General features: G+C 44.6%; 1 protein-coding gene across 3 annotated transcripts in view; it reads right to left on the reverse strand.

The window, feature by feature from the left end:
• Nucleotides 1–395: 395 nt before the first annotated feature.
• Nucleotides 396–25,689, reverse strand: part of LOC142312219 (uncharacterized) — a 139,041-nt gene continuing 113,747 nt past the window's right edge. The window contains exons 1-7 of one of the 3 annotated variants that reach the window (XM_075351126.1): nt 13,334–13,382; nt 10,246–10,395; nt 9,937–10,116; nt 9,731–9,854; nt 9,547–9,644; nt 5,667–5,757; nt 396–3,078 (exon numbers count right to left, since the gene is read on the reverse strand). In XM_075351126.1, coding sequence (XP_075207241.1) covers nt 1,556–3,078; nt 5,667–5,757; nt 9,547–9,644; nt 9,731–9,854; nt 9,937–10,116; nt 10,246–10,323 — 2,094 coding nt within the window. In that variant the 5' untranslated portion in view covers nt 10,324–10,395; nt 13,334–13,382 and the 3' untranslated portion in view covers nt 396–1,555. Of the gene's footprint in view, nt 3,079–5,666; nt 5,758–9,546; nt 9,645–9,730; nt 9,855–9,936; nt 10,117–10,245; nt 10,423–13,333; nt 13,383–21,915; nt 21,925–25,689 lie in introns of those variants that run through there. The other 2 variants (XM_075351125.1, XM_075351127.1) reach the window with 2 other exon arrangements.

Genomic DNA, 25,689 nt, shown 5'->3' on the forward strand with positions numbered 1-25,689 from the left:
TAACTGCAAAAATTTTCTGGAAGAAATGCTTCCTTTTCTGGAACAATTTCAAGGGTGCCAACACTTTCCGCCAATACTATATCTATGACTAGAACTGATTTCTGTAAAAAAAAAAAAAACCCAAACATTTTTCTATTTACTTATAAAACAGCTTTGATGCAATGGGTGCCTCGTGAAGCTCCAATCTTTGCTTTGATGATGGTTAAAAAGCTACTATACTTAGCATGGAAAGAGATTTAATAAATGGATCACATCAGATATTCCTACAAAGAAGGAATGGATTGTAGATGTAAGCAGTAATTTGTAACATGAAATTTTTTTTATCAAATTATTTTTTTTTATTGAAGAATTTTTGAAGAAAGTACAAAAAACATCCAACTTGTCCCACCCACCTCCACACCCACCAGAGGAAGAAATCAAAACAGCATACATAGTCCCAATTACATTATGACTCTCTAAATGTATTCTTCAGCTGGAACAGGGAGTGTATGAAAGAAGGGGGAATGTTAAAATGTTTGAGAAGCTATGGTCTCCTTTGCTGCAATGCGAATAGGACGAGTGATGGACCAGTAAACTGGTCTGGGATCGGGATAGCCGTCGGAGACCTCTGATGTGTGTGTTTTGTTTTATTTGTGTTACTAGTTGTTCCTCCTGCACAACGGGATGGTTGCTATACTACAGTTGGAGGGTATTCTAAGTGTGTACTAAATGGGATGTAGTATCAGGGAGAAATGTTGCTGCCGGGGTGGGGGAGGGGGCGGGAGGGGGAGTTAAAGGGGTAATAGATGTGATAAACTTAATTTGGATGCCGATTTGTTATTCTGTTATATGTATTCTGTTTTAATAAAAAAGTATCTGATTTAAAAAAACATTATGACTCTCTAAGAAATGACAACTTAACAGATGAAGTCAAAGAGAGTCATGGACCAGACATCTAGTTTAAACTGTAGCGTGAGGATATTTGAAAAAAGATTCCTTGCCCAAATCAAAGGGGACAAATTTGATCTGTCTAGCTAAGGCACCCAAATATCATCAAACTTATGGTGTGTCTTTCTGTTTTGATACACAAATTTCTCTAGGCGAATGGTATTATTTAACCCATCAATTACTTCTCTAACAACAGGAGGGTTGCTATTTTTCCAATATGATGGAATGCTTATATAGTATGTATGAAATAGTCGGTGACTCCTGTACAGGAATTTCAGCAGTAAAACCAAGAACACAAGTTAATGGATCCGGGGTAATCTGGCATTCATATACAGAATGCTGAAGTGATGCCCATGTTTCTATTATACTTTTTCTCTGACTGTTCTGCTCCTGGTTTTTGGCTTGCAGATACTGAGGTTAAAAAGTCACCACACAATCAACATGTGCACGTAACCTTATATTCCAAAAAATGTAGTTCTAAAGTAAGTTCCCTTTCTCATTTAATTATATGACTGTTATATGGGGGTTTTTTTGTACAATTTGTCAATAAAATATATAGTTTCTCCCTATGTGAGTTATTTTTGTTGGTAAACAAAATATCAGTTGTCAGTAATTAATCTTTTACATTCTAGGAATTATAATGGCTACTCCCTGTGTGGGATTTTTCATGTTTAAGTAAGTGGCATTTTTGTTTAAAACCTTTCCCACATTCTGAACAAGAAAAAGGCCTCTCATCTGAGTGAATTCGCTGGTGTAATACAAGACTTGATTTATCTGGCCAACATTTCCCACATTCTGAACATGAATATGGCTTCTCTCCTTTGTGAATTCTCTGGTGTATAACAAGTCTTGATTTATGTGCCCAACATTTCCCACATTCAGAACATGAATATGGTTTCTCCCCTGTATGCGTTCTCTGGTGTGCGACAAGATTTGATTTATTTGCAAAATATTTACCACATTCTGAACATGAATATGGCTTCTCCCCTGTGTGTGTTCTCTGGTGTATAATAAGCTGTGATTTATTTTCCAAATCTTTCCCACATTCTGAACATGAAAAAGGTTTCTTCCCTGTGTGATTTCTCTGGTGTCTAACAAGATATGATTTATCTAAAAAACATTTTCCACATTCTGAACATGAAAAAGGCTTCTCCCCTGTGTGACTTCTCTGGTGTCTAATAAGAAATGATTTATGTGTAAAACATTTCCCACATTCTGAACATGAAAAAGGCTTCTCTCCTGCGTGACTTCTCTTGTGTCTAACAAGACATAATTTATGTGTAAAACATTTGTCACATTCTGAACATGAATATGGCTTCACTCCTGAGTGAGTTCTCTGATGTGTAACAAGCAGTGATTTCTGTACAAAACATTTCCCACATTCTGAACATGAAAAAGGCTTCTCCCCAGTGTGAGTTCTCTGATGATTAACAAGGTTTGATTTACGTGCAAAACATTTTCCACATTCTAAACATAAATATGGCTTCTCCCCTGTGTGAATTCTCTGGTGTCTAACCAGAGTCGATTTCAGGTTAAAATATTTCCCACATTCTGAACATGAATATAGTTTCTGCACAGTGTGATTTCTCTGATGTGTAACAAGCTGTGATTTCTGCCCAAAACATTTTCCACATTCTGAACATGAATATGGCTTTTCACCTGTGTGAGTTTTTCGGTGACTAACAAGAGTCCATTTCCAATAAAAACATTTCCCACATTCTGAACAGGAATATGGCTTTCCCCCAGTATGAATTCTCTCATGCCTAACAAGAGTTGTTTTCTGGTTAAAATATCTCCCACATTTGGAACAAGAATATCTTTTCTCCTCAGTGCTAGTATTTTGATGCTTAACAAAAGATGTTTCAAGGGAATAAATATTTCCATGTTCTGAATGTGAAACTGGCTTCTTTGCTTTTAGTTCAGTTTGGTTTTTAATGCCTGTTTTGTGACTTTTAATTTTTTTAGTATTCTGTATTAAGTCACAAAATAGGGTCTGTTTCAAAGGATCAATTGATTGACATTTACTGTGAAGGGATGATGAGATATCTGGAGTGATGGCATTCACTTCAAATGTATTCTGTGTGATATCAAGGTCATCTGATTTAAAAACTGAAGACATGAGTTGTCCCTCGGATCTCCTGATACAGTCATCTGCCAAAAATAAAACCTATTATTATTTGTGAATAAAATATCCCTGAAATTTATATTTTTATGATTTGTACTCAAAATGTCCAAAGAAATGTTTTGTAGAAAAATTGAATTATTCACTAAGACCATGACATTTCATAGTCTAATAGAAGACCTCATAGCATGAACCAGTAGAGCATTGATTTCAACGGTTTGTTCATTCTGTCTTCCAAATGGTGCTTTGAGGGACCTATACATCGGAAACCCCCAGAAGTGAGATTTTGATTTTGGAATGGACATTTTGTACATTGTATTGCATTTGCAGAGCTTCTTAGGTACTAAAAAATAAATTAAATTAATAACAAAAATAAAAAAAAGCAAACCCCCCCCCCACAAGTGGCCCCCTTTGGCAAACTAAAACAGATAATTAAATTATCTAGGGGTGTAATGCACATTCTTAACCCACACATTAAATTCCACAATTTTATAAGATTGAGCCGTGAAAAAGAAAGCTAACATTTTTTGATCATTTTCAGTGTGTTCTACGCTGAGCACTTACGTCGGGGTTGCCGTGTAAATACCACAAAAATGCGATTCAGACGAAATTCCTGATGGAACCACTCACTATAATGAGGAAGATGGAGACACTTTGGACTCCGTTTGGCTTCTGTTCCGGTGGTATCCATCTTTTTAGGCTTCCACACTTGTGCGCTAAAGAGACTCCTCAAAATGATGGGACATTGGACTCAGTCAGGCCTCTTTTCCACCAAAGTGACACCATCTGCCTCATTATAGTGAGTGGTTTCATTGAAACTTTTGTTTGAAGTGCAGTTATTTGGATGTACACAGAAACCCTCATGAAAGCGCTCTCAGCGGAGAGTACAAGAAAGTATGAATAGAGCCTTATTCAAATTTTCGGGAGGCAGAATAAATAAACAGAAGAAGAATAATATGTTATTTTTACACCGTTTTCTGTGCAGTATCAGTGATAAGACGGTTTTATTCTTCGGATCAGTACAATTATGTTGCGCTGGCCTCCCCGCAGCTCCGTGGCTGCTCATGTGCCTCCCTCTCTTATGCATGCCCCACAGGCTCATGGGGAACATGCTTAGTATGCGCACAAGAGAACCGGCCCTCTTCTTATAGGGTCAGCAATCTTTCTCCGGTCAATGCCTCTCAGCCCGTGGTTAAGAAGCACTATGTATTTAAGGTACCCTCTCAGTAGGGGAGCGGCCTGAGCAATGCCTTCAGTTAGTCAGTATACCAGTCTGCTAGCAAGTTGTCAGGTCCTGAGGTCCTGTCCTGTTAACTCTGTCAGTCATCTGTACTTGCCTTCCCATACCTTTTGTTCCTGCCATGCCCACCATATCTGTCTGTACCCTCCTGCCTGTCTGCCTCAGTCAGCCTGTCTGTACCTGCCTGCGTCTGTGTCCATACCAGTGTCCATACCTGCCCTGGGGGTTAGTAATCCCACTCCTGGTCACTGCCCTGGGAGTGGTATCTGACATTCACCTTGCAATCCCACTAAACGGTAAGCCCAGGTAACCTCTGTGGTCTAGTGGGTATATTACTCCCGATCGCTGCCTCTACACCGGCCACGAGCGTTAGATATTACAGCGACACAAGTATATATTTTTTTTAATCTTTTTTTTTTTTAAGTTTTTTTGTCGCCATATTCCAAGAGATATAACTTTTTTACTTTTTGTGGCCAGATCTGTGTGACAGCTTATTTTCTTTGTGGGACAAGTTGAAGATTTTTTTTGCCACCAATTTGAGCACATAAGATTTTCTAATTGCTTTTTCATTCAGATTTTTCAGATGTAAAAATAACAAGAATCAATAATTCAGTTATTGTTTATATATTGTTTTTTTGTGATTTACCATGCGGTAGAAGAGAAAAAACCAACTTATTCTTCAGGTCAGTACAATTATAGCAATACAATATCTATATAGTTTATTTTTGACACAGTAAATACAATATTTACAAAAATTAATTTATTTTTGCTTCACCAAATTCTGATTTTTACCGAAAGAGCCATAAGAGGCCTTGTTTTTGCAGTTAAGGAGTTATAAAAAGAAAATTAAAATGTCAGATTAAAGGGAAACTCTATTATTGTTCAGAAATTCACACTTCGTTCTCACTGCACATTTTATATTGTCTAATATAAATGTGAAGTTTGGCCACAAAGACTGGACCTGGTCTTGTAGGGACCCTATGAGCACATTCAGCAGCACAGAAGGGAGAGAAGGTAGATTCATCCAATAAGATATAAGGATTCTAGGAAGGCAACAGCATCATCACCCTCCACCTTCTCTTAGGGGCCCCTTCAAAACATTTTTCTTCCAGTGATTTTCTAACCTGTCAGTACATTCTACATACAGTGCCATTTGGCTTTGTAGATTACAGATCAGGGCAGGTAAGGGTCAGCATCTTCTAATTCCAGGAGATAAGTGCTATAGAAGAAGGGCTAAAAGTGCCCAAAGTAATATGAACACTTCCAAGTGGAAGAGAATGTTGTGGTCTATGGCCAGACTAGACCACCGATAAAGGAGCCACAGCCGGTGACTGAGAAGAATCTGTGACTTCTCTGCATTTAGTGGTCACTACTCACCTGGGTCATCATATGTAGGAATCTCCTCTTTACACCACTCATCACCCATCACATATGTCTCTGTAGTATTAATATGGGTCAGATCTTCACCCTGAAACAAATATTGTAAAAGTCATAGACAGATGAAGAAGTCACATCTATGATCAGCTCTAATCCTGCCATCTCCACCGTTCTCATTACACAAGTATAATGTCATGCTACGTATGGGAAAGTACCACGCGTATGGCGACAGGGAAGGGAAACCCTGTATCTAGCAAAGGGCGAGATGATGACCCCTTCCGCTGGCCCCTGGCTCCCCTGCCCATCTTAGATAGGTCTCACACCTATGTGCCAAGCAGGATACCTGGACCTGGCTGACCCTTAACTGGGCGCTAGGTTGGGTTACACATGGGATGAGAATGGCTTAGTCAACGCCACTAAGTTCTAAACACACGGGGAGAAACAGGGGGATGTGAATGAATAACTTATCTCCAATAAGATTCAGGGAGAGGAACAGCAACAACCAACAATGTGTCTTCAAATTAATACAAAGCAACTGCCTGCATCCAAGGCCTGTATAGGAATATATGTGAAGATGTAATTTACCCTCTCACTGTATATGCTGTACAGATTCCTATTTCAAGCTGGGTTCTTTGTCTTATTTGAACTACGTCTGTGTACATTTCTATTGTTGTAGGTAATCACCCCCTAAAATGCAAGGTTATATCCTCTTGAGGCACTTCCATCCCTGGGAGTAGGGGGAGGTGGGCCTAGAGTCCAACTAGTGTAAACTCTGCTTACCTGGGAGATTCAGGCAGAGTGAGCTGAAACTTGAAGGGAGCAGGAGCTCCAGCCTGTGTAGCTGTGGACACGGACGGAGCTAGGCCTGTGTGGCGGCCCGTGGGATTGTGTGGAACTGTTTGGACTACTGTAAGGACGATTGCTTTGTAATCCGGTCCGAGGATTGTCGGGAAGGGCCCCCGAATCTGTTTTACGTGGACTTATCGTGTGCTGTTCCAGTGTTCTTGTGAATAAACCTGTTGGATCGTTCCTCGGCCTGTTGTCTCTCCTTGCTCTGCTGTACACCCCGTCACAAACTGGTTGGCAGCGCTGGGATCAGAGCAGAAGGAATGGAGGACAATGGCTCAACATCAGGAACCAGCACTGCAGAGTACAAGACCTGGACTTTGGGGAGCCTGCAATCAAAGGCCCGTGAAGTAGGAGTTCGTTTCAAAGGACTCTCCAAGGAGCAGCTGATTGAGGCGCTAGAAGGAGTCTGCTCGCAAAATGACGTGGAGGAAGGATCCTCACAGCAAAGGGAGGAAAGACGGGAGCTGGAGGTGAATACCCAAAAAAGTCAATGGGTTGTGTGGTACAAGGAAAAGATGGCACTGCTTGGAGATGAGGCCACCATAGAAGATAAGAGGGAGGCCATGCGTGGAGCTGAAGAGAAGGAGCGCAGGATGGAGGAGATGGCATTGCTGGATAAGCAGCTCGCTGTGGAAGCCGCGAGAGGTTCCAGACAGACTGTAACCCCAGCACCCATCATGAGGGAACTTCCCAGGGTGTCCCGCAAAGACTTTAAGCCGTTTAATGAGGCTGCAGGCGACATTGAGGGCTTCTTCCAGGACTTTGAGCATCAGTGTCGATTAATGGAAGTCCCGGACAGGGAGCGTGTCCGGCATCTGGTTGGGCTCCTAGAGGGGGGAGCTGCTGAAGCCTATAGAGCTATGGACCCTCGGTGGAACTGTGAGTATGCGGATATTAAACAGACTATTCTAGAACATTATGCTGTGACCCCAGACACTTACAGGACTCAGTTCCGTGCTTTAGCCTGTGATGGGGAAGTGTCTTTTAAGATATATGCTCATAGACTCAAACAAATATGTAATCGCTGGCTGGAGGCAGAGGAGGCCTTATCTTGGGAGACCTTCCTGCAGGTCATCCTAAAAGAACAATTCTTTGCCCAGTGCCCCGCTGAGATCCGGGAATGGGTGCGTGAGAGAAAACCAGCGACAGTGGAGGAAGCTGCTGCTCTCGCTGATGAGGCTCTCACCATCAAGCCTCAGTGGAGGGTTCTGTTGGAGGATGGAGAGACGCCTAACAGCTCCACAACACCGGATGCCCCCAGTTATTCTGTCCCCATTGTTCCCCGTTCCTCTAAGCCACCACATGTTGATACCCGTGTTAATGTGCCTCCAGTTGCTTCTACTGCACTTTCTGGAATACGCCGGGGAGAGGAAGTAACAGAGCGCAGGTGTTATGTTTGTAGGCATCCCGGGCATTTGCAGGCCTCATGCCCAGCCAGGCCATGGAGGAATCATCCTCAAACCCCTACAGCACCTTCAGGTGGGAGCCGGCCTCCAAGTTCCCCTACCCCTTACCCAAGAGGACGCCTTGGATGGAGGGAGACCCAGCTCAGATGCTATCAATGTGGACAGCCAGGGCATCGGCAAGTCTCCTGCCCAGCTGTTCAAATGTGGACTGATCCTGCGCCCAATCGGATTGTTAATTATTTACAGCCCAGCGCCATGGAGGAAGATGTGGCACCGCTATGTGAGGACTGGCCTAGTGACTCAGCCCCCCATGTTGCACCACCAGGAGTTTACGGGGTGCGACCTGCAGTTATGACGACTTCTGCTCATCGAGGTAAGCACTTGCAGGAGGTTGTGCTGGATGGACAGAGACTTGTTGGATTTTGTGACTCGGGTGCTTTCCTCACACTGGCTGATCCCAGAGTGGTTCGGCCTGAGGCAATCCATAGAGGACCTGGGATTGTCATTGAACTGGCTGGTGGACAATGGAGGACTATTCCCACAGCCACTGTGGATCTGAACTTTGGTTTTGGGGTCAGGCGATGTGTGGTTGGGGTGATGGGTGGTCTGCCTGCAGCTGTTCTCCTGGGCAATGATGTGGGAGAGCTACGATGCCAATTCGTGGCTGCATGAAGCCACATGTAAGTAACGCTCTGCCTGTGTGTACTTAACCAGTGACCTGTAGAGGTCCCTAGTACGTACACAAGTTGGGAGGGGGAGGGATTGTGAAGATGTAATTTACCCTCTCACTGTATATGCTGTACAGATTCCTATTTCAAGCTGGGTTCTTTGTCTTATTTGAACTACGTCTGTGTACATTTCTATTGTTGTAGGTAATCACCCCCTAAAATGCAAGGTTATATCCTCTTGAGGCACTTCCATCCCTGGGAGTAGGGGGAGGTGGGCCTAGAGTCCAACTAGTGTAAACTCTGCTTACCTGGGAGATTCAGGCAGAGTGAGCTGAAACTTGAAGGGAGCAGGAGCTCCAGCCTGTGTGGCTGTGGACACGGACGGAGCTAGGCCTGTGTGGCGGCCCGTGGGATTGTGTGGAACTGTTTGGACTACTGTAAGGACGATTGCTTTGTAATCCGGTCCGAGGATTGTCGGGAAGGGCCCCCGAATCTGTTTTACGTGGACTTATCGTGTGCTGTTCCAGTGTTCTTGTGAATAAACCTGTTGGATCGTTCCTCGGCCTGTTGTCTCTCCTTGCTCTGCTGTACACCCCGTCATAATATAACTATCACCAACAAACACCAGGAGGAAATGTGAGTGTTTAAGGACACAAGGGAAAGGGATTATGATTAGCAGCTAAAAGGTGAGGCTATCCACAGAGTCTTAAAAAGGAAAGGGATTAATCCAAAGCAGAGAAGATACATAGGATACAATTACACCACAGCAGGAAGAATAGAATGTCAGGGAGAAGTTTGTAGCCAAAAGCTGTGACCTTCTACAAACGTACACCACAAAACTGTCTGTAAATCATGACACACCCATGACATAAAATAAATAAAACAGGGCTGTACACAAGACCTTCACAGCCGTCTACACATCATAGGGAGATTTCATGACACCTTCTCTCCATCTACCTGATGATCCTGAGGAACATCGGGATCTTCTTGTTTACAGTCCTGTGGAAGAAGAGGACGGGGACATCTCTCTGGTGTTGTCCTCTCACTGGATAGAACTGGAGGAAACACATACAGGGACTGAATTCATTCCTTACATACAGTTAATTATAGGCTGTGTGTATAATATAGCCCTGTCTATTACCTGGTGATGTGAGGGGCTGGGGAACTTCCATCATGACGTCCTTGTACAGTTCTTTGTGTCCTTCTAAATACTCCCACTCCTCCATGGAGAAATAAACGGTGACGTCCTGATACCTTATAGGAACCTGAAACATACAATGATACCGTCATCCCCCGAACCCTTCATAGCATTACTGTATAATGTCCCAGCATTCCCAGCAGTGTCACCTCTCCAGTCAGCAGCTCAATCATCTTGTAGGTGAGTTCTAGGATCTTCTGGTCATTGATGTCCTCATGTATCGGGGGGTGAGGTGGCGGTCCCGTGATTGGGCTCAGGCGTCTTCCCCATCCCTCAGACACAGGCTCCTGACAGCGCTCACTAGAGGTCTTCTTCACTACTGTGTAATCCTGGTTATGGAGAGACACAGTAATAAATCTCACTCCAGACATTTCCAGAGTCCTCACCTCTCCAGTTCTGTCCATCTGTTATTCCCATAGATAAGAATGATGTAATGTGACGTCATCAGAATCTCTCACCTCTCCAGTAAGCCGGAAGAGGATCTCTAGGGTGAGGTGTAATATCCTCTCCGCTATCTTGTCCTTGTCAATAGCCATCCTTGATGGTTCAATCAGGAAAATGATCTTATATATATGATATCCACTGAGAGGATCCGATATTGTAGGGACCTGAATGGGAAGAAGATGTAAAATCATAAATAATGCCATGTAAAAATATAAAAGTCTTATAAAAAGAGGACTGGAACATAAGCTGAATTGCTGATAAGACATGTCCTCCATGCTTCCAATCACTGGTTATGTCCGTCACTGATTTGGCTACTGGATGGCTGTAGGGATGACTTATTCATAGGGACTAAATGTGGCGCCCTGGACTAGCCAGGTAGTCACAGATAACACACAAACCCCCCCCCCCCACCCCCATCAGACAGGGACACCAGCCAAACACAAAACCCTTGTTGCCTCCCTCCAGAGTCTGATGTCCACACCAGGTGGGGCGGAGCCAAGCGGTTGGCCCCACCCACCGAGGAGTTCACAGGCCTAGAGGCGGGAAAAGTGTCGGAGAGGGAGTTTGAAGGGAGAGGAGTGAGCACTTGAGTGTCTGGGTTTGTGGCCCAGGCACTGACAGCAAGGTTGGCAGACGGTGGTGGCCGTCTGCAGGAGTGGTTAAGCAACGCGGAACCGTAGGACTGGGGTCGGGCGTTGGCCCGCCGGTACAGACCGGGGAGCGAAGTGAAGCCAGCACACACAGGCAGGGCCATCGGACCCCGACCAGGCTTGGAGCCGCCGATAATAGTCAAATCCGAATGTGACCGGAACCCCAGGGGTTTCCTAACAACCAAAGACCCGATAGAAGGCAACCGCCCGCACCGTGAGGGTATACAGCTACCGCCTAAGGCTAGAGACCCAAGGACCAGCGCCTGCGGGCAAAAGGGCTCCTCCGGCATCCATCCACCGGGGAGCGGACTACCGTTGAAGATCCATAGTAGTCAACTGAGTACATCAAGGTGCAGGGAAAGACAGCCGCCATCACCTGTCCGGGGAGAGACACTGCAGCCGGCTGCGGGACCCGTCCATCCAGCCGTTTGCTTTACCAGAGACTCTGTCATTGACTGCCTGAGTGAGTACACCAGTGCCATCCGGCACCGCGCCGCGCTGCCCCTGCAACCCTGCACCCTAGCCATCCAGCCTCCCCGTATCATCACCGGGCCCCGGGACCACCGACCCTTACCCACGGAGGGGGAAAACAACATCCCAGCTGCTCCCTACCATCGCTCCCGGGATCCCCGTCACCAGCAGCGGTGGTGCCCATCTTCACCACGACCCGTGGGTGGCGTCACGGACTAAATCCCCCAAACCAACCACCCCTTTCACTCACGGGCGAGGAGCGCCGCTCGAGTCCCCGGATCTGGCCCACCGCTTGAGCCACCGAGCAGCAGCAGCCGCACCAGCGCCGGACCCGAGCGTTAGCGAGCGCGCAGCAGCGGCGGCGTCCTCCCCGCCCGCGACACTAAACAGGAAATACAGAAACTGGTGGGGGACCAAAGCATTGGTGGCACAGAAGTAGTGGAAGATCATTAAAGAGAATCTGTCACCAGGTTTTAGTATCTCAAATACCACAAACGTTTTCTGCTTATATTTTTCCAGGCATTTCACAAATGATTACATTCTGCAGACTCCCCCTGTGCACCCCAAAAAATACCATTTGATTTAGTCACACGCTGTATTTAAATAAGGCTGGTCCGATCCTTATGGTGTTTGTTCTTCCTCTGACTCTGATTAATGTGGATGACACGTCCTGCGTCATCACTAACTATAGCTGAACGAAGTCTGCTCGCCTACACAGTAGTATTGTTGGCTGCACTTTGCTCTGCCGTATTGTGGGCATGCGCATTGATATGATTCAATCTCACAGCTTTATCCAGGGGTGGGAATTTAATTTTCCCAAGGGCGATATGGGATATAGACACTGTCACTGCAGTTGAGAGCCGAATTAATCGTCTAAACTTAAAAGGGTGGTTTCAAACCATTATACTTCAATTAAAATTTCCCTAATGTTCTCTCTCGTCTGATTTCCTGGGTTTTTTTTTTTTAACTTCCTATAAACACTTTGATTGAAATTCACCAGTGCGTGCTGGGATACTTAAATGGGATGTCACTGCTGCAGTCTCTACTGTCAGATCACGGGTAGCGCTGCCATTTTTCTCTGACTAGTGTAGAGACAAGAAGTGGCTCTATTGAGGGTCAGTGTTACTATGCAAACAGGCTCTGCCGGGGTACACTGTGTATGTAATCCTACCCTGTGCGGTACAGTCTGCTGAGCTGCTTTGGGAATATTATACTGTGTGGGGGTAGAAAGGGGCCAAGGACTGAAAGCAGGAATGGGACCGAGGACTGAGGGCAGAAAGGGGCCGAGGACTGAGGGCAGAAAGGGGCCGAGGACTGAGGGCAGGAAAGGGGCCGAGGGCAGGAAAGGGGCCGGGGATTGGGATCAGGAAAGGGGTCGGGAACTGGGGACAGGAAAGGGGCTGAGGACCGAGGGACAGGAAAGGGGCCGAGGACCGAGGGCAGGAAAGGGGCCGGGGACTGAGGGCAGGAAGGGGGCTGAAGACTGAGGGCAGGAAAGGGGCCGATGACTGAGGGCAGGAAAGGAGCCGAGGACTGAGGGCAGGAAAGGGGCCGAGGACTGAGGGCAGGAAAGGGGCCGAGGACTGAGGGCAGGAAGGCGGCCGAAGACTGAGGGCAGGAAAGGAGCCGAGGGCAGGAAGTGGGCCGAGGACTGAGGGCAGGAAAGGGGCCGAGGACCGAGGGCAGGAAAGGGGCCGGGGACCGAGGGCAGGAAGGCGGCCGAGGACTGAGGGCAGGAAAGGGGCCGAGGACCGAGGGCAGGAAGCGGGCCGAGGACTGAGGGCAGGAAAGGGGCCGAGGACCGAGGGCAGGAAGCGGGCCGAGGACTGAGGGCAGGAAGGGGGCTGAGGACTGAGGGCAGACGGGTTTTCTCACAAAAACCTCACGATTCATAGAAATCAGCAAGAGAAAAACAGCAAGAACGTCTCAGAGCTGAAGGGGTTAATGCCCCCTGCCCCAGTAATGGGGAATCTCCACATACCTCCTCCTGCAGAGCCGCACACTAGATATATGGCTGCTCTGTGCTTCCAGGACCTGTGATGATGTCACATGGAGGGGAGGAGTCAGGGGTCACATGATCAGCTCCTCAGTGTATGCAGGACTCTGCTGTGCTGGGTGTCATGGTGCTGGGTGAGGGGAAGGTTATGTGTGGGGTCAGGAGGGGTTTGGAGAGACATGAAATAGTATTCACACCCTGTAAACTTTTCCACATTTTTGTCGTCCCTCCCATAAACCTAAATGGATGTTATTGGGATTTTATATGAGACCAACATAAGGAAATGATTCCGGGTTTTCTAATAATTTAGAAGGTATACATGTGACACCTGTGCCCTGCATTAGTATTCAGCCCCAGAGTCAATACTTTGTAGGACACCGGTCACTGCAATTACTGGTGCAGGTCTCTTGGGGTCTCTCCTGCTTTGCACATCTGGAGGTATTTGCCCTTTCTTCTTTGCACACTCGCTCTTGCTTTGTGAGATCGGATGGAGACGTCTGTAATCAGCAATTTTCACGTCTTGTCACAGATTCTCGGTGGATTTCAGTCTGGACTCTGATTAGTCCGTTCACAAACAAGAATATGCTCTGATATAAACCATCCATTGTAGCTCTGGCAGGATGTTTAGGGTCTTTGTCCTGTTGGAAGGTGAACCTACATCCCAGTCTCAAATCTTTTGCAGCCTCTTACAGGTTTTCCTCCAAAATTGCCCTGTATTTAGCTCCATCAATCTTTTCATCATCCTGACCAGCTTCCCTGTCCCTGTTGAAGAAAAGCTTCCCCACAGGTCAAACCTTTTTTGATAACCAGCACAGGTAAAGCAGACAGCTGAGGGCTGATATTATTAGGCTGAAGAGGCGCATCGTTTTTGACTCTTCCCAGCCTAACATTAACAGCCCACAGCCACCCCAGAAGTGGCGCATCCATTAGATGCATCAATTCTGCTCAATTCTTTGCCTAGCTCTCCCCGATTGATCTGGAGTGGTGGCAATCGGTTTAATACTTTTGGTATTTATTTCAGCTGTGAATTAACAGCTCACATCAAGTCCAAGGGTTAGTATGGGAGAGACATCTACTAGACACCCCCATTATTAACCCAGTAAGTGAACAGTTAAAAAACACACAAACGCACACACACTGGGGAAAAAAAATAAATAAATTAAGACTCCCCCACACTCCCTCATTCACCAATTTATTAAGTGGCAAAAATCCCTGATGTTAATACATAATCCAATTAGGAATAAAGACTCACCGACATTCCCTCATTTACTGATTTTAAAAAATCCCAGGGGTAAGTAATAGAGAGAAGTCTATCAGACACCCCATTACTAACCCGGTAAGTGTACAGTTAAAAAAAAAAAAAAGAAATGCACACGCATACAGACATACACTGTAAAAAAAAGACTCCCCCACGTTTCCTTATTCACAAATTTATTATTTTAAAAAAATCTCTAAAGTTCTGATGTAATCCAATGGTGCAATGTTCACATCCATCAAATCCATAAGTCACTTGAGGTCAGCAGCAGGCCCAGAATTTCTCACAAGCAAAACAGCATAGGATTCCCTCTATTTTTGATAACCAGCCAAGGTAAAGCAGACAGCTGAAGGCTGCAGCTGGCAGCTGTATGCTTTACCTGAGCTGGTTATTAAAATACGGGGGATCCCAAATCATTTTATTTATTCCCTATCCACATTTGTTTGCAGGGCATTTGTCCTGTTCTTACGCCCATTTTGTTTCCTTTTGTAGCCCCCCCCAGCCCATTTTATAGCACAAAGTTCTGGTCCTCATTGACTTATATAGGCTTCGGGGTCAAGTCCGGATCCTAAACTGAACCTTTATCTATAGTCCGGCCGAACCCTAACATCCACGGGTCTGCTCATCCTTAGGTGTAATGTGAAAAAATTCACGGGATATGAATACTTTTTCAAGGCTCTGTACGGAGTGGAGCAGCATGTGTAATGTATGTCACGACCTCTCCCTCACTGTAGCTGGTGTGCCCACTAGACTACCTTGTCTGTTTAAATGATTACAACCCCCAATATACATTTCCCACTGAGGAGTATCCCCCCAACTGCCCCCACTTAGCTTTGACTCAGGAACTTGCACTCTTACAGGAGCCTTCAGTGACTCCCTCACTCCTCCATACATAATCAGACTTAGAACAGTCAGAACATTGAGTATTTGGTCAGTATTTGTAGCCAAAACCAAGAATGGAAAAATCACAGAGGAAACATATATTAGAAAAATGGGCACCACTTCTGCATTTTTTACCCACTCCTGGTTTTGGCTTACAAAAACCTCACAAAATACTCAACGTGTGCATGTAGCCTTATTCATTTTAATTTGATCAACATTCACAATCATTACTAGTTATGAGAGAGTATGATCGCCACTGATCGATACTTGATCAAGCATCGGGGTGCTCGGGCCCGCTTGTTACTCATAGAATGGTAGAATTGGAAGGCATTATCAACGGCCATCACGGCCATCGGGTTCAACCCTCTGCAAGTGCATGTTTTCCTAAATCATCCCAGCTATATTTATTCAGTTTATCCAGTTTCCGCTTGATGATTTCCATTGCTGGAGAGCTCACTACCTCCCGCAGTAGTCATCTGTTCCACTCTCTCACCTCCCTCACTGCCAGAAAGTTTTCCCTAATGTCTAATCTGAATCTCCTTCCTTTCAGTTTCATCCCATTGCTTCTTGTACTTTCTTGTGCTAATGAGAATAATAATAATATATTATTTATTCACTTATATAGCGCTTTTAATTTCACAGCGCTTTACATAAATCAGCAAAACTGATTGGCTCACAATCAAAATTCCCTATCAGTATGCCTTTGGAGTGTGGTAGGAAACCAAAGAACCCAGAGGAAACCCACGCAAACACGGGAAGAACATACAAACTCTGTGCAGATGTTGTCCTTGGTGGGATTTGAACCCAGGACCCCAGCACTGCAAGACTGCAGTGCTAATCACTGAGCCACCACAAGACTGCAGTGCTAATCACTGAGCCACGATGCCGCCCTGATAGAGTAGTTCCCTCTGCTCTGTGACTTCCTTTCAGATAGTTAGGTCCAGAAATATTTGGACAGTGACACAAGTTTTGTTATTTTAGCTGTTTACAAAAACATGTTCAGAAATACAATTATATATATAATATGGGCTGAAAGTGCACACTCCCAGCTGCAATATGAGAGTTTTCACATCCAAATCAGAGAAAGGGTTTAGGAATCATAGCTCTGTAATGCATAGCCTCCTCTTTTTCAAGGGACCAAAAGTAATTGGACAAGGGACTCCAAGGGCTGCAATTAACTCTGAAGGCGTCTCCCTCGTTAACCTGTAACCAATGAAGTAGTTAAAAGGTCTGGGGTTGATTACAGGTGTGTGGTTTTGCATTTGGAAGCTGTTGCTGTGACCAGACAACATGCGGTCTAAGGAACTCTCAATTGAGGTGAAGCAGAACATCCTGAGGCTGAAAAAAAAGAAAAAATCCATCAGAGAGATAGCAGACATGCTTGGAGTAGCAAAATCAACAGTCGGGTACATTCTGAGAAAAAAGGAATTGACTGGTGAGCTTGGGAACTCAAAAAGACCTGGGCGTCCACGGATGACAACAGTGGTGGATGATCGCCGCATACTTTCTTTGGTGAAGAAGAACCCGTTCACAACATCAACTGAAGTCCAGAACACTCTCAGTGAAGTAGGTGTATCTGTCTCTAAGTCAACAGTAAAGAGAAGACTCCATGAAAGTAAATACAAAGGGTTCACATCTAGATGCAAACCATTCATCAATTCCAAAAATAGACAGGCCAGAGTTAAATTTTCTGAAAAACACCTCATGAAGCCAGCTCAGTTCTGGAAAAGTATTCTATGGACAGATGAGACAAAGATCAACCTGTACCAGAATGATGGGAAGAAAAAAGTTTGGAGAAGAAAGGGAACGGCACATGATCCAAGGCACACCACATCCTCTGTAAAACATGGTGGAGGCAACGTGATGGCATGGGCATGCATGGCTTTCAATGGCACTGGGTCACTTGTGTTTATTGATGACATAACAGCAGACAAGAGTAGCCGGATGAATTCTGAAGTGTACCGGGATATACTTTCAGCCCAGATTCAGCCAAATGCCGCAAAGTTGATCGGACGGCGCTTCATAGTACAGATGGACAATGACCCCAAGCATACAGCCAAAGCTACCCAGGAGTTCATGAGTGCAAAAAAGTGGAACATTCTGCAATGGCCAAGTCAATCACCAGATCTTAACCCAATTGAGCATGCATTTCACTTGCTCAAATCCAGACTTAAGACGGAAAGACCCACAAACAAGCAAGACCTGAAGGCTGCGGCTGTAAAGGCCTGGCAAAGCACTAAGAAGGAGGAAACCCAGCGTTTGGTGATGTCCATGGGTTCCAGACTTAAGGCAGTCATTGCCTCCAAAGGATTCGCAACAAAATATTGAAAGAAAAAATATTTTGTTTGGGTTTGGTTTATTTGTCCAATTACTTTTGACCTCCTAAAATGTGGAGTGTTTGTAAAGAAATGTGTACAATTCCTACAATTTCTATCAGATATTTTTGTTCAAACCTTCAAATTAAACGTTACAATCTGCACTTGAATTCTGTTGTAGAGGTTTCATTTCAAATCCAATGTGGTGGCATGCAGAGCCCAACTCGCGAAAATTGTGTCACTGTCCAAATATTTCTGGACCTAACTGTATTTGTAGATTGCTATTACGTCTCCTCTCAGCCTTCTCTTTTGCAAACTAAACATTCCTAGTTGTTTTAGCCGGTCTTCATATGACATAATTTGCAGACCTTCTACCATCTTGGTTGCTCTTCTCTGGAGTTGCTCCAATCTATCGATATATTTCTTGAATTGGGCGTCCAGAACTGTACACAGTATCCCAGGTGGGGTCTGACCAGGGCATAGTGTAGGGGAATAATTACCTCTCTTGATCTAGGTTCAATGCTTGTCTTGATACATCCCAGAATTTTGTTGGCCTTTTTAGCTGCAGCACCACACTGTTTGCTCATGTTAAATCTGGGATCTACTAGTATGCCAAAGTCCTATTCCCCGGAGCTATCACCTAGTTCTATTCTTCCCATACTGTATATGCTTTTTACATTTGTTTTACCCAGCTGTAGGACTTTGCATTTGTCTCTGTTAACTACCATTCCGCTTGCCTTTGCCTCTGCCTCTGCCCATTGTTTGACTGGGTCTAGATCCTTCTGAATACGATCTCTTTCCTCTCTAGTGTTAACTAGTCCTACTATCTTCGTATCATCTGCAAATTTTATGAGTTCCCCAATAATTCTGTTGTCCAGATCATTTATACAGATATTAAACAGCACTGGGGGCCAAGGATAGATTGTTGTAGCACCTCGCTTTTACTTTTCTTCCAGTTTGATGTGTAGCCATTTAGTATTACTCATTGTGCCCGATCATTAAGCCAGTTGTGAATCAATCTAACTGATTTTTTGTCGATTCCGTACTTGATAACTTTTTCAAGGATATTATGGGATACTTTATTGAATGTCTTACTTAAATCAAGATATACTATATCCCCAGCATTCCCCTGCTCCAACCATTCAGTGCCTTTGTTATAGAAGGAAATCAGGTTGGTCTGACAAGATTTATTGGTCATAAAGACATTCTGGCATTGGTTGATTAGCGCCTTCCCATCCAAGTACATAAGTAAATGTTCTTTGGCAATTTGCTTGACGATTTTTCCTGCTATGGAGGTCAGGCTTATTGGCCTGTAATCCCCTGGATCCTCCTTTTTCCCCTTTTTTGTAGATAGGAACCTAATTTGCCCTTTTCCAATCTAGAGCAACCACTCCTGTTTCCCATGACTTATTGAAGATTATGGCAAGCGGTACTATTATTTCCTCAGCTATCTCTTTCAGGACTCTAAGGTGTAAATCATCTGGACCTGGGGACTTTATTTCCTTTAATTTGGCTGTGTTATAATATCAATCCTTTCTTTATTGTCAACTTGGACTCCTCCTGATCATCATTTCTATCATGATTATTGTTGATGCTTGCATTAGTTTTTTGGGAGAAGACAGATACAAAATACAAATTTAGTAGCTCCACCTGCTGTTCCACTTTGTTGACCGTTTCACCTTTTTGATTCTGCAGGACTCCAATGGTCTCCTTCACATTTCTTTTAACATACCCCCAAAATCCTTTCACCTTACTCTGGGCCTCTTTTGCAAGCCTCAATTCGTGTTCGGCCTTAGTTCCTTTGACTCTTGTCTTGCAGAACTGTCTGCAAACTGCAATGTATTCTTCCCTAGGTTTAATCCCCATCTTCCAGTTGTATGTTATCATTTTCCTTTTAAGCCTGTGGTTTTCAAGTCCCAATCCTATATATCCAGCAAGTCTTGCGACGATTCAACAGATTAATTCTGTTAGGGGTTTCTAATGGGACATGGTCTATGGGCATGATGTTAATGACATCTGGGTTTTTATTATAAAAAAAGTGCACTGTTTTGACAAACTGTTGGAGATAACCCTTCCTTATGTTATATCGGTGTGAGTTCAACCTTGCTCATAATTTCTGAGAAGTTCTGCCAATATATTGCTTACCACATGCACATGTAATTAAATAAACTCTGAAGCGCAGGTAAGATGATATTTGATCGGAAACTCATAATTGATCATGTATAAAGAAGCAAAGGAACTAATTCCATGCTTGATAGTTTTACAGCACAAGCAGTTGTGAGAGTTGCATCTGAAAGATCCATGCTTATTGATACTGGCCAAAATCCCATTGTCAGTAACTGAAGGTCTTAGGGGTGCTTCACACACAGCGAGCTCACTGCCGAGATCGCTGCTGAGTCACGCTTTTGTGACGCAGCAGTGACCTCATTAGCGATCTCGCTGTGTGTGACAATGAGCAGCGATCTGGCCCCTGCTGCGAGATCGCTGCTCGTTACACACAGCCCTGGTTCGTTTTCTTCAAAGCCGCTCTCCCGCTGTGACACACAGATCGCTGTGTGTGACAGCGAGAGAGCGACAAATGAAGCGAGCAGGGAGCAGGAGCCGGCGTCTGACAGCTGAGGTAAGCTGTATCCAAGATAAACATCGGGTAACCAAGGTGGTTACCCGATATTTACCTTAGTTACCAGCCTCTGCAGCTCTCACGCTGCCTGTGCTGCCGGCTCCGGCTCTCTGCACATGTAGCTGCTGTACACATCGGGTTAATTAACCCGATGTGTACTGTAGCTAGGAGAGCAAGGAGCCAGCACTCAGTGTGCGCGGCTCCCTGCACACACAGCTAAGCGGTGTGCGCTGGTAACTAATGTAAACATCGGGTAACCATACCCGATGTTTACCTTAGTTACCAGTCTCCGCAGCTTCCAGACGGCGGCTCCGTGCAAGCGCAGCGTCGCTTGCACGTCGCTGCTGGCTGGGGGCTGTTCACTGGTCGCTGGTGAGATCTGCCTGTTTGACAGCTCACCAGCGACCATGTAGCGATGCAGCAGCGATCCTGACCAGGTCAGATCGCTGGTCGGATCGCTGCTGCATCGCTAAGTGTGAAGGTACCCTTAGCCTACTAGAAACAATGATGATACGCAAAGTGGGAGCCCTTTTAAAAGTAACACCAGGATTATGTACAATGTATATTTACCAAAGAGCAACAGCAGTCACAGTGGATGGGAGGGGGAGATCCCCAACAATCGTTTAGTTTGGCGCTTTTTCCAGGGGCAGTACCGGTTAGTGATGTCACGGCGTCTATCAGATACTCGACATGACTTACCCAGTCAGTAATGAAATAAAATAGGCGACAAATTTTTATTTGAAAAAAACACTCAGCAAAACATTCCCTCTTTCACCAATTCATTGAAAAGAAAAAACAAATCTGGGTACGGCGTAATCCAATAAAGGGGTCCCACGACGATCCATACCATACTCACTGCCCCAGTCAATAAAGAACAGAATGTTCCCCATTGGCTGGGAGAGCAGTGGAGTGGCCTGAGCTAACATCATTAGGTCAGGCCAAGTCACCGCAGTGCATGATGAGTGCAGACGTCATAAAGTTAGCTGACTTCATTACCTGTGGTGATAAAGTCTGCTGAACTCGTGACGTCAGCGCTCGTCACTGAGTTCAATGACCACCACGATCTCACCGTAATGCTCATGGGTGGCCCGAGACTGTGACTAGCGGTGACATCACGAGCTCCCGCGAGACTTGAGGTGATATCGTTGCGGGCAATGGAAGTCAGTGACGAGCGCTGATGTCAGGAGTGCAGCGGAGACCATCAACGCAGGTAGAAAACTTAGCTAACCTTCTGATGTCGGCGCTTGTCATCACCGCGGCTGCTCGCACACCGCGGTGCAAGTTGTGGGACTGGTGGGGCAGTGCGACATAGACTACAGGGGCACCCAACGGAAGCCACATGGAAGTGCTTCCATACGGCTTCTGGGGATTTTGCAGACCCATTGACTTGTATTGTGTCACGTTCCGCAATTATGGAACAGAATAGGTCATGTTCCATAATAACGGAACGGATATACAGCATCCGATGGTTTTTTTTTTGTAGGAACTGATGCACACGGACGTTCTTCTGTATGCCATCCAATCCTACACGAAAGACATTGAAAAGATGGTTTTGTCAGTAAGTCCACAAAAAAGAAGGAACTGACCAGGACAAACAGAATGGTCCTTTGAATGAGCCCTTAACGGCATTTTGTGTTTACTTTTGTTATCTTTGTCCACTTACATTTGTTTGGTGATCTGAAACATTTAAGGCTATGTGTGCACGCTGCGGTTTTTTTTACGCTGCGTTTTTGGCCGCTAAAACCGCACAAAAAACGCACCCACGGCAAAAACGCACAAAAACTGCACTGTTTTGATGTATTTTTGGCTGCATTTTTCTGTGTTTTTGATCTCCGCGTTTTTCTGCTTTTTTGCAATGCATTGCATGGGGGGAAAACGCAGAAAAACGCAGGAAAGAATTGACATGTCCATTTTTTTTTAAGCTCAAAAGCGCAGCTTAAAAAAAAAGTTGTGTGCAGACAACAAAAATGAAAACTCATAGACTTTGCTGTGAAAGCAAAGTCATGCAGTTTTGAGCCCAAAAACGCACGCAAAAACGCCACGAAAAACGCACTGTGCGCACATAGCCTAAGAGTGACAAACACGCAAAAGAATAAGAAGGGGCAAACAGTTTTTCACACCACTGTGTGTATGTATGTTATAGCTAGATTATATATATTTATTTATTTATATATTGAGACAGGGAATATAGCTCAGCTGGATCTTTGCTTCGGTCCAAGCGAGTGGCCATGGATTCATAGATGACGGCGGCAGACTGGCAGGTTCCACACAGGTACGGCCACTGCCGTGTTGATTGTGCACACTTATCTCTCACTGTTACACATTCAAACACAGAAAAATAAATGTCTAAGGCCGTCTGGCCACTAACTAACAACAGAATGCTAACTACAAAATAAACTTATGTAACAAACAAAACAGTATTCTCTTACTGTGTCGGTTCCTCAGCACAGCAAGCCTCAGCACCAGCAGCCATGAGCCTGGACTGCTCTCCTCAGCAGGCTCTCTGTTCTGAATGCCTCCTGATTATTTCAGTTGATCCAGTGGGGAATCAAAACCTGGATTGAATGTGCAAAAGGGAGCAACCAGTCCTACTGCCATTCCTACTGATTGCTCCAGGAAAAACCGGCCCAAAATTACACTGAAATAAACAGGCTTCAGTGACTAATTGATTGCTGAGCCAGGTCTGACTTTCCCAGCTTTTTCCAGCCAATTTGCATGGGCTGACCGCTTGACAATTAGTACATGGAGGCATATGAAATGAACTGAGGGGGAACATACCCATATACACATATATGCGTGTGATATATATATATATATATATATATCTATATATATATATAGATATATATATATATATATAGATATATATATATATATATATAGAGATATATATACACATATACATACATACACGCACGCACGCACATACATACACATAGAGGAAAATAAGTATTTGATGCACTGCTGATTTTTGCAAGTTTTCCAATTTAGAAAGAATGGAGAGGTAAGTCATTTTTATTGTGGGTAATATAATAATAATATTTATTCATCTGTATGAAAAATCATATGTAATTGCAGTAATTGTCTGGGAAAAATACTTCATTTTCTGGAAGAGTTTCAAGGGTGCCAAAATGTTCGCCTATGACTATATCTGGTGACTAACAAGAACTGATTTCTGTAAAAAAAACCAAAACATTTTCCTATTTACTTATGAATCAACCGATTTGATGAAATGGGTGCCTCGGGAAGTTCCAATCTTTGCTTTGATGGTGGTAAAGAAAATGACTATACTTGTTATGGAAAGAAATTTAATAAATGGAATGGATCATAGATGTAAGTAGTAATTTGTAATATGAACATGTTTTTTAATCAACTATTTTTTTTTATTGAAGAATTTGTGAAGAAAGTACAAAAATACATCCAACTTGTCCCCCCACCCCCTCACAGCCACCAATATGTCCATACTGTATATTGCTGTCACCATAGGGAGAAATGAAGGCAGTATAGTCACAATTACAATATGTCCCTCTCAGAAATTACAACATAACAGATAAAATCAAAAAGAGTCACGGAGCAGACATTAGTTTAAACCTTAGTGTGAGGATATTCGAAAAAGACTCCTTGCCCACGTCAAAGTCAGATGGGCCAAATTTGATCTCTTTAACCAAGGAGCCCAAATATCTTGAAACTTCTGATAGGTCTTTCTTTTTTTATACAAATTTCTCTAAGCGAATATTATTTAACCCATCAAATACTTCACTTGCGACTGGAGAATTGGGATTTTTCCAATGTGAAGCTATCAATTTCCGAGCTTGATATAAAATATATGCAATAGTCAGTTGGTGACTCTCCTGTACAGGAATTTCAGAAGTAAAACCAAGAACAGATGTTAATGGATCTGGGGTATTCTGGCATTCATATACAGAATTTATGAGTACAATCAGGCCATTGAAATTCCTCCGGAGACTAGGACAGTTCCACATTAGATGTATAGCAACAATGTGGTAGAAAAAAGAAATAGCCGCACATCCAAAATTCATAAGTTGATCTAATGCTGCTAGGCAAAAAATTAAATACATTAACATGAGGTTCTTGGTTAGAGCTGAGTGGATCCGAACTGTAAAAGTCCGGATCCACGCGGTTTCAAAGATTTCCGGGTGCTGGATCCGGAATTCCGGGTGCACGATCCGGAATTCCGGGTGCACAATCCGGAATTCCGGGTGCACAATCTGGGTCTGGCACTGGGGAAAATAATTGAAAAATAAAGAAAAACAGAAATAAAACAGCATTTCATACTTACCGAGACTCAGCGTCATGGCGGCACACTGCTTCTGGGTCGAGCATTCACTTCCTGTACAGTGAATCGTATACACACAGCTTTCCGTGTTTTCCCCACCCACCAGCCGTCCTCTCGTCTGTGCTTGGTTGCAGGCACATGCGCCACCAGCCTGTGACAGTATCTGCCTGCCGTGCAGTCATCGCGGCTGTCATTGTCTGCACAGCCAGTGGTCATGCTCTATGGCCGCTGGCTATGCAGCAGAGTTGAAGCAGTGTGGGACCTCGCGTAGATTTTGCCGGATCTGCAGGGTGTTGGTGGTTAATAAAGAGGTGAAGGAGGGTGTGTGTTTTGTATTTTATTCCAAATAAAGGATTTTTCTCTGTGTCTGTGCTTATTTACTGTCATTTACAGGTTAGTGTGAAGCAGGTATCTCATAGACGCCTGTGCCATTACTAACCTAAGGGTTAGTAGCAGCTGTGTGCTGCTATTAACACCTTCTTACCCCGATTACCACCGCTCCAGGGCAATCGAGAAGAGCCGGTATTGCACCGGAATTGTCACATCTAATAGATACTGGGTGGTTGCGGGCTGAGACTACCAGCCCCCAGCCGGCATTATCATGGCTGGGGATGAAAATTAGGGGGGACCGCACGTCGTTTTTTTTAATTACTTATGTAAATAATAATAAAAAAAGACACATCAAAGACACATCCGCGCACACTTCTGACAGGAGCATGCATGTGTTTCTGTGTACATGCACACTCATGCTCAGAGAGCGTAGGCTGTGCTGGCTGATATTATGTCAGACTTGTACGAGGCTGACAGCGCATCACCAGCACAGCCACACACTTCTGACAGGAACGTTCATGTGTTTTTGAAAGACATGCACGTTCACCATATTGACCTGCAGACACTTGCACTGCTTTCCCTGTCCACCGGCCGTCCTGCCGCCTGTGATTGGTTGCAGTCACACTGGAGGAGGTGGAGGCG

Source organism: Anomaloglossus baeobatrachus, chromosome 5, assembly GCF_048569485.1.
Source record: "Anomaloglossus baeobatrachus isolate aAnoBae1 chromosome 5, aAnoBae1.hap1, whole genome shotgun sequence".
NCBI classification, from domain to species: domain Eukaryota; kingdom Metazoa; phylum Chordata; class Amphibia; order Anura; family Aromobatidae; genus Anomaloglossus; species Anomaloglossus baeobatrachus.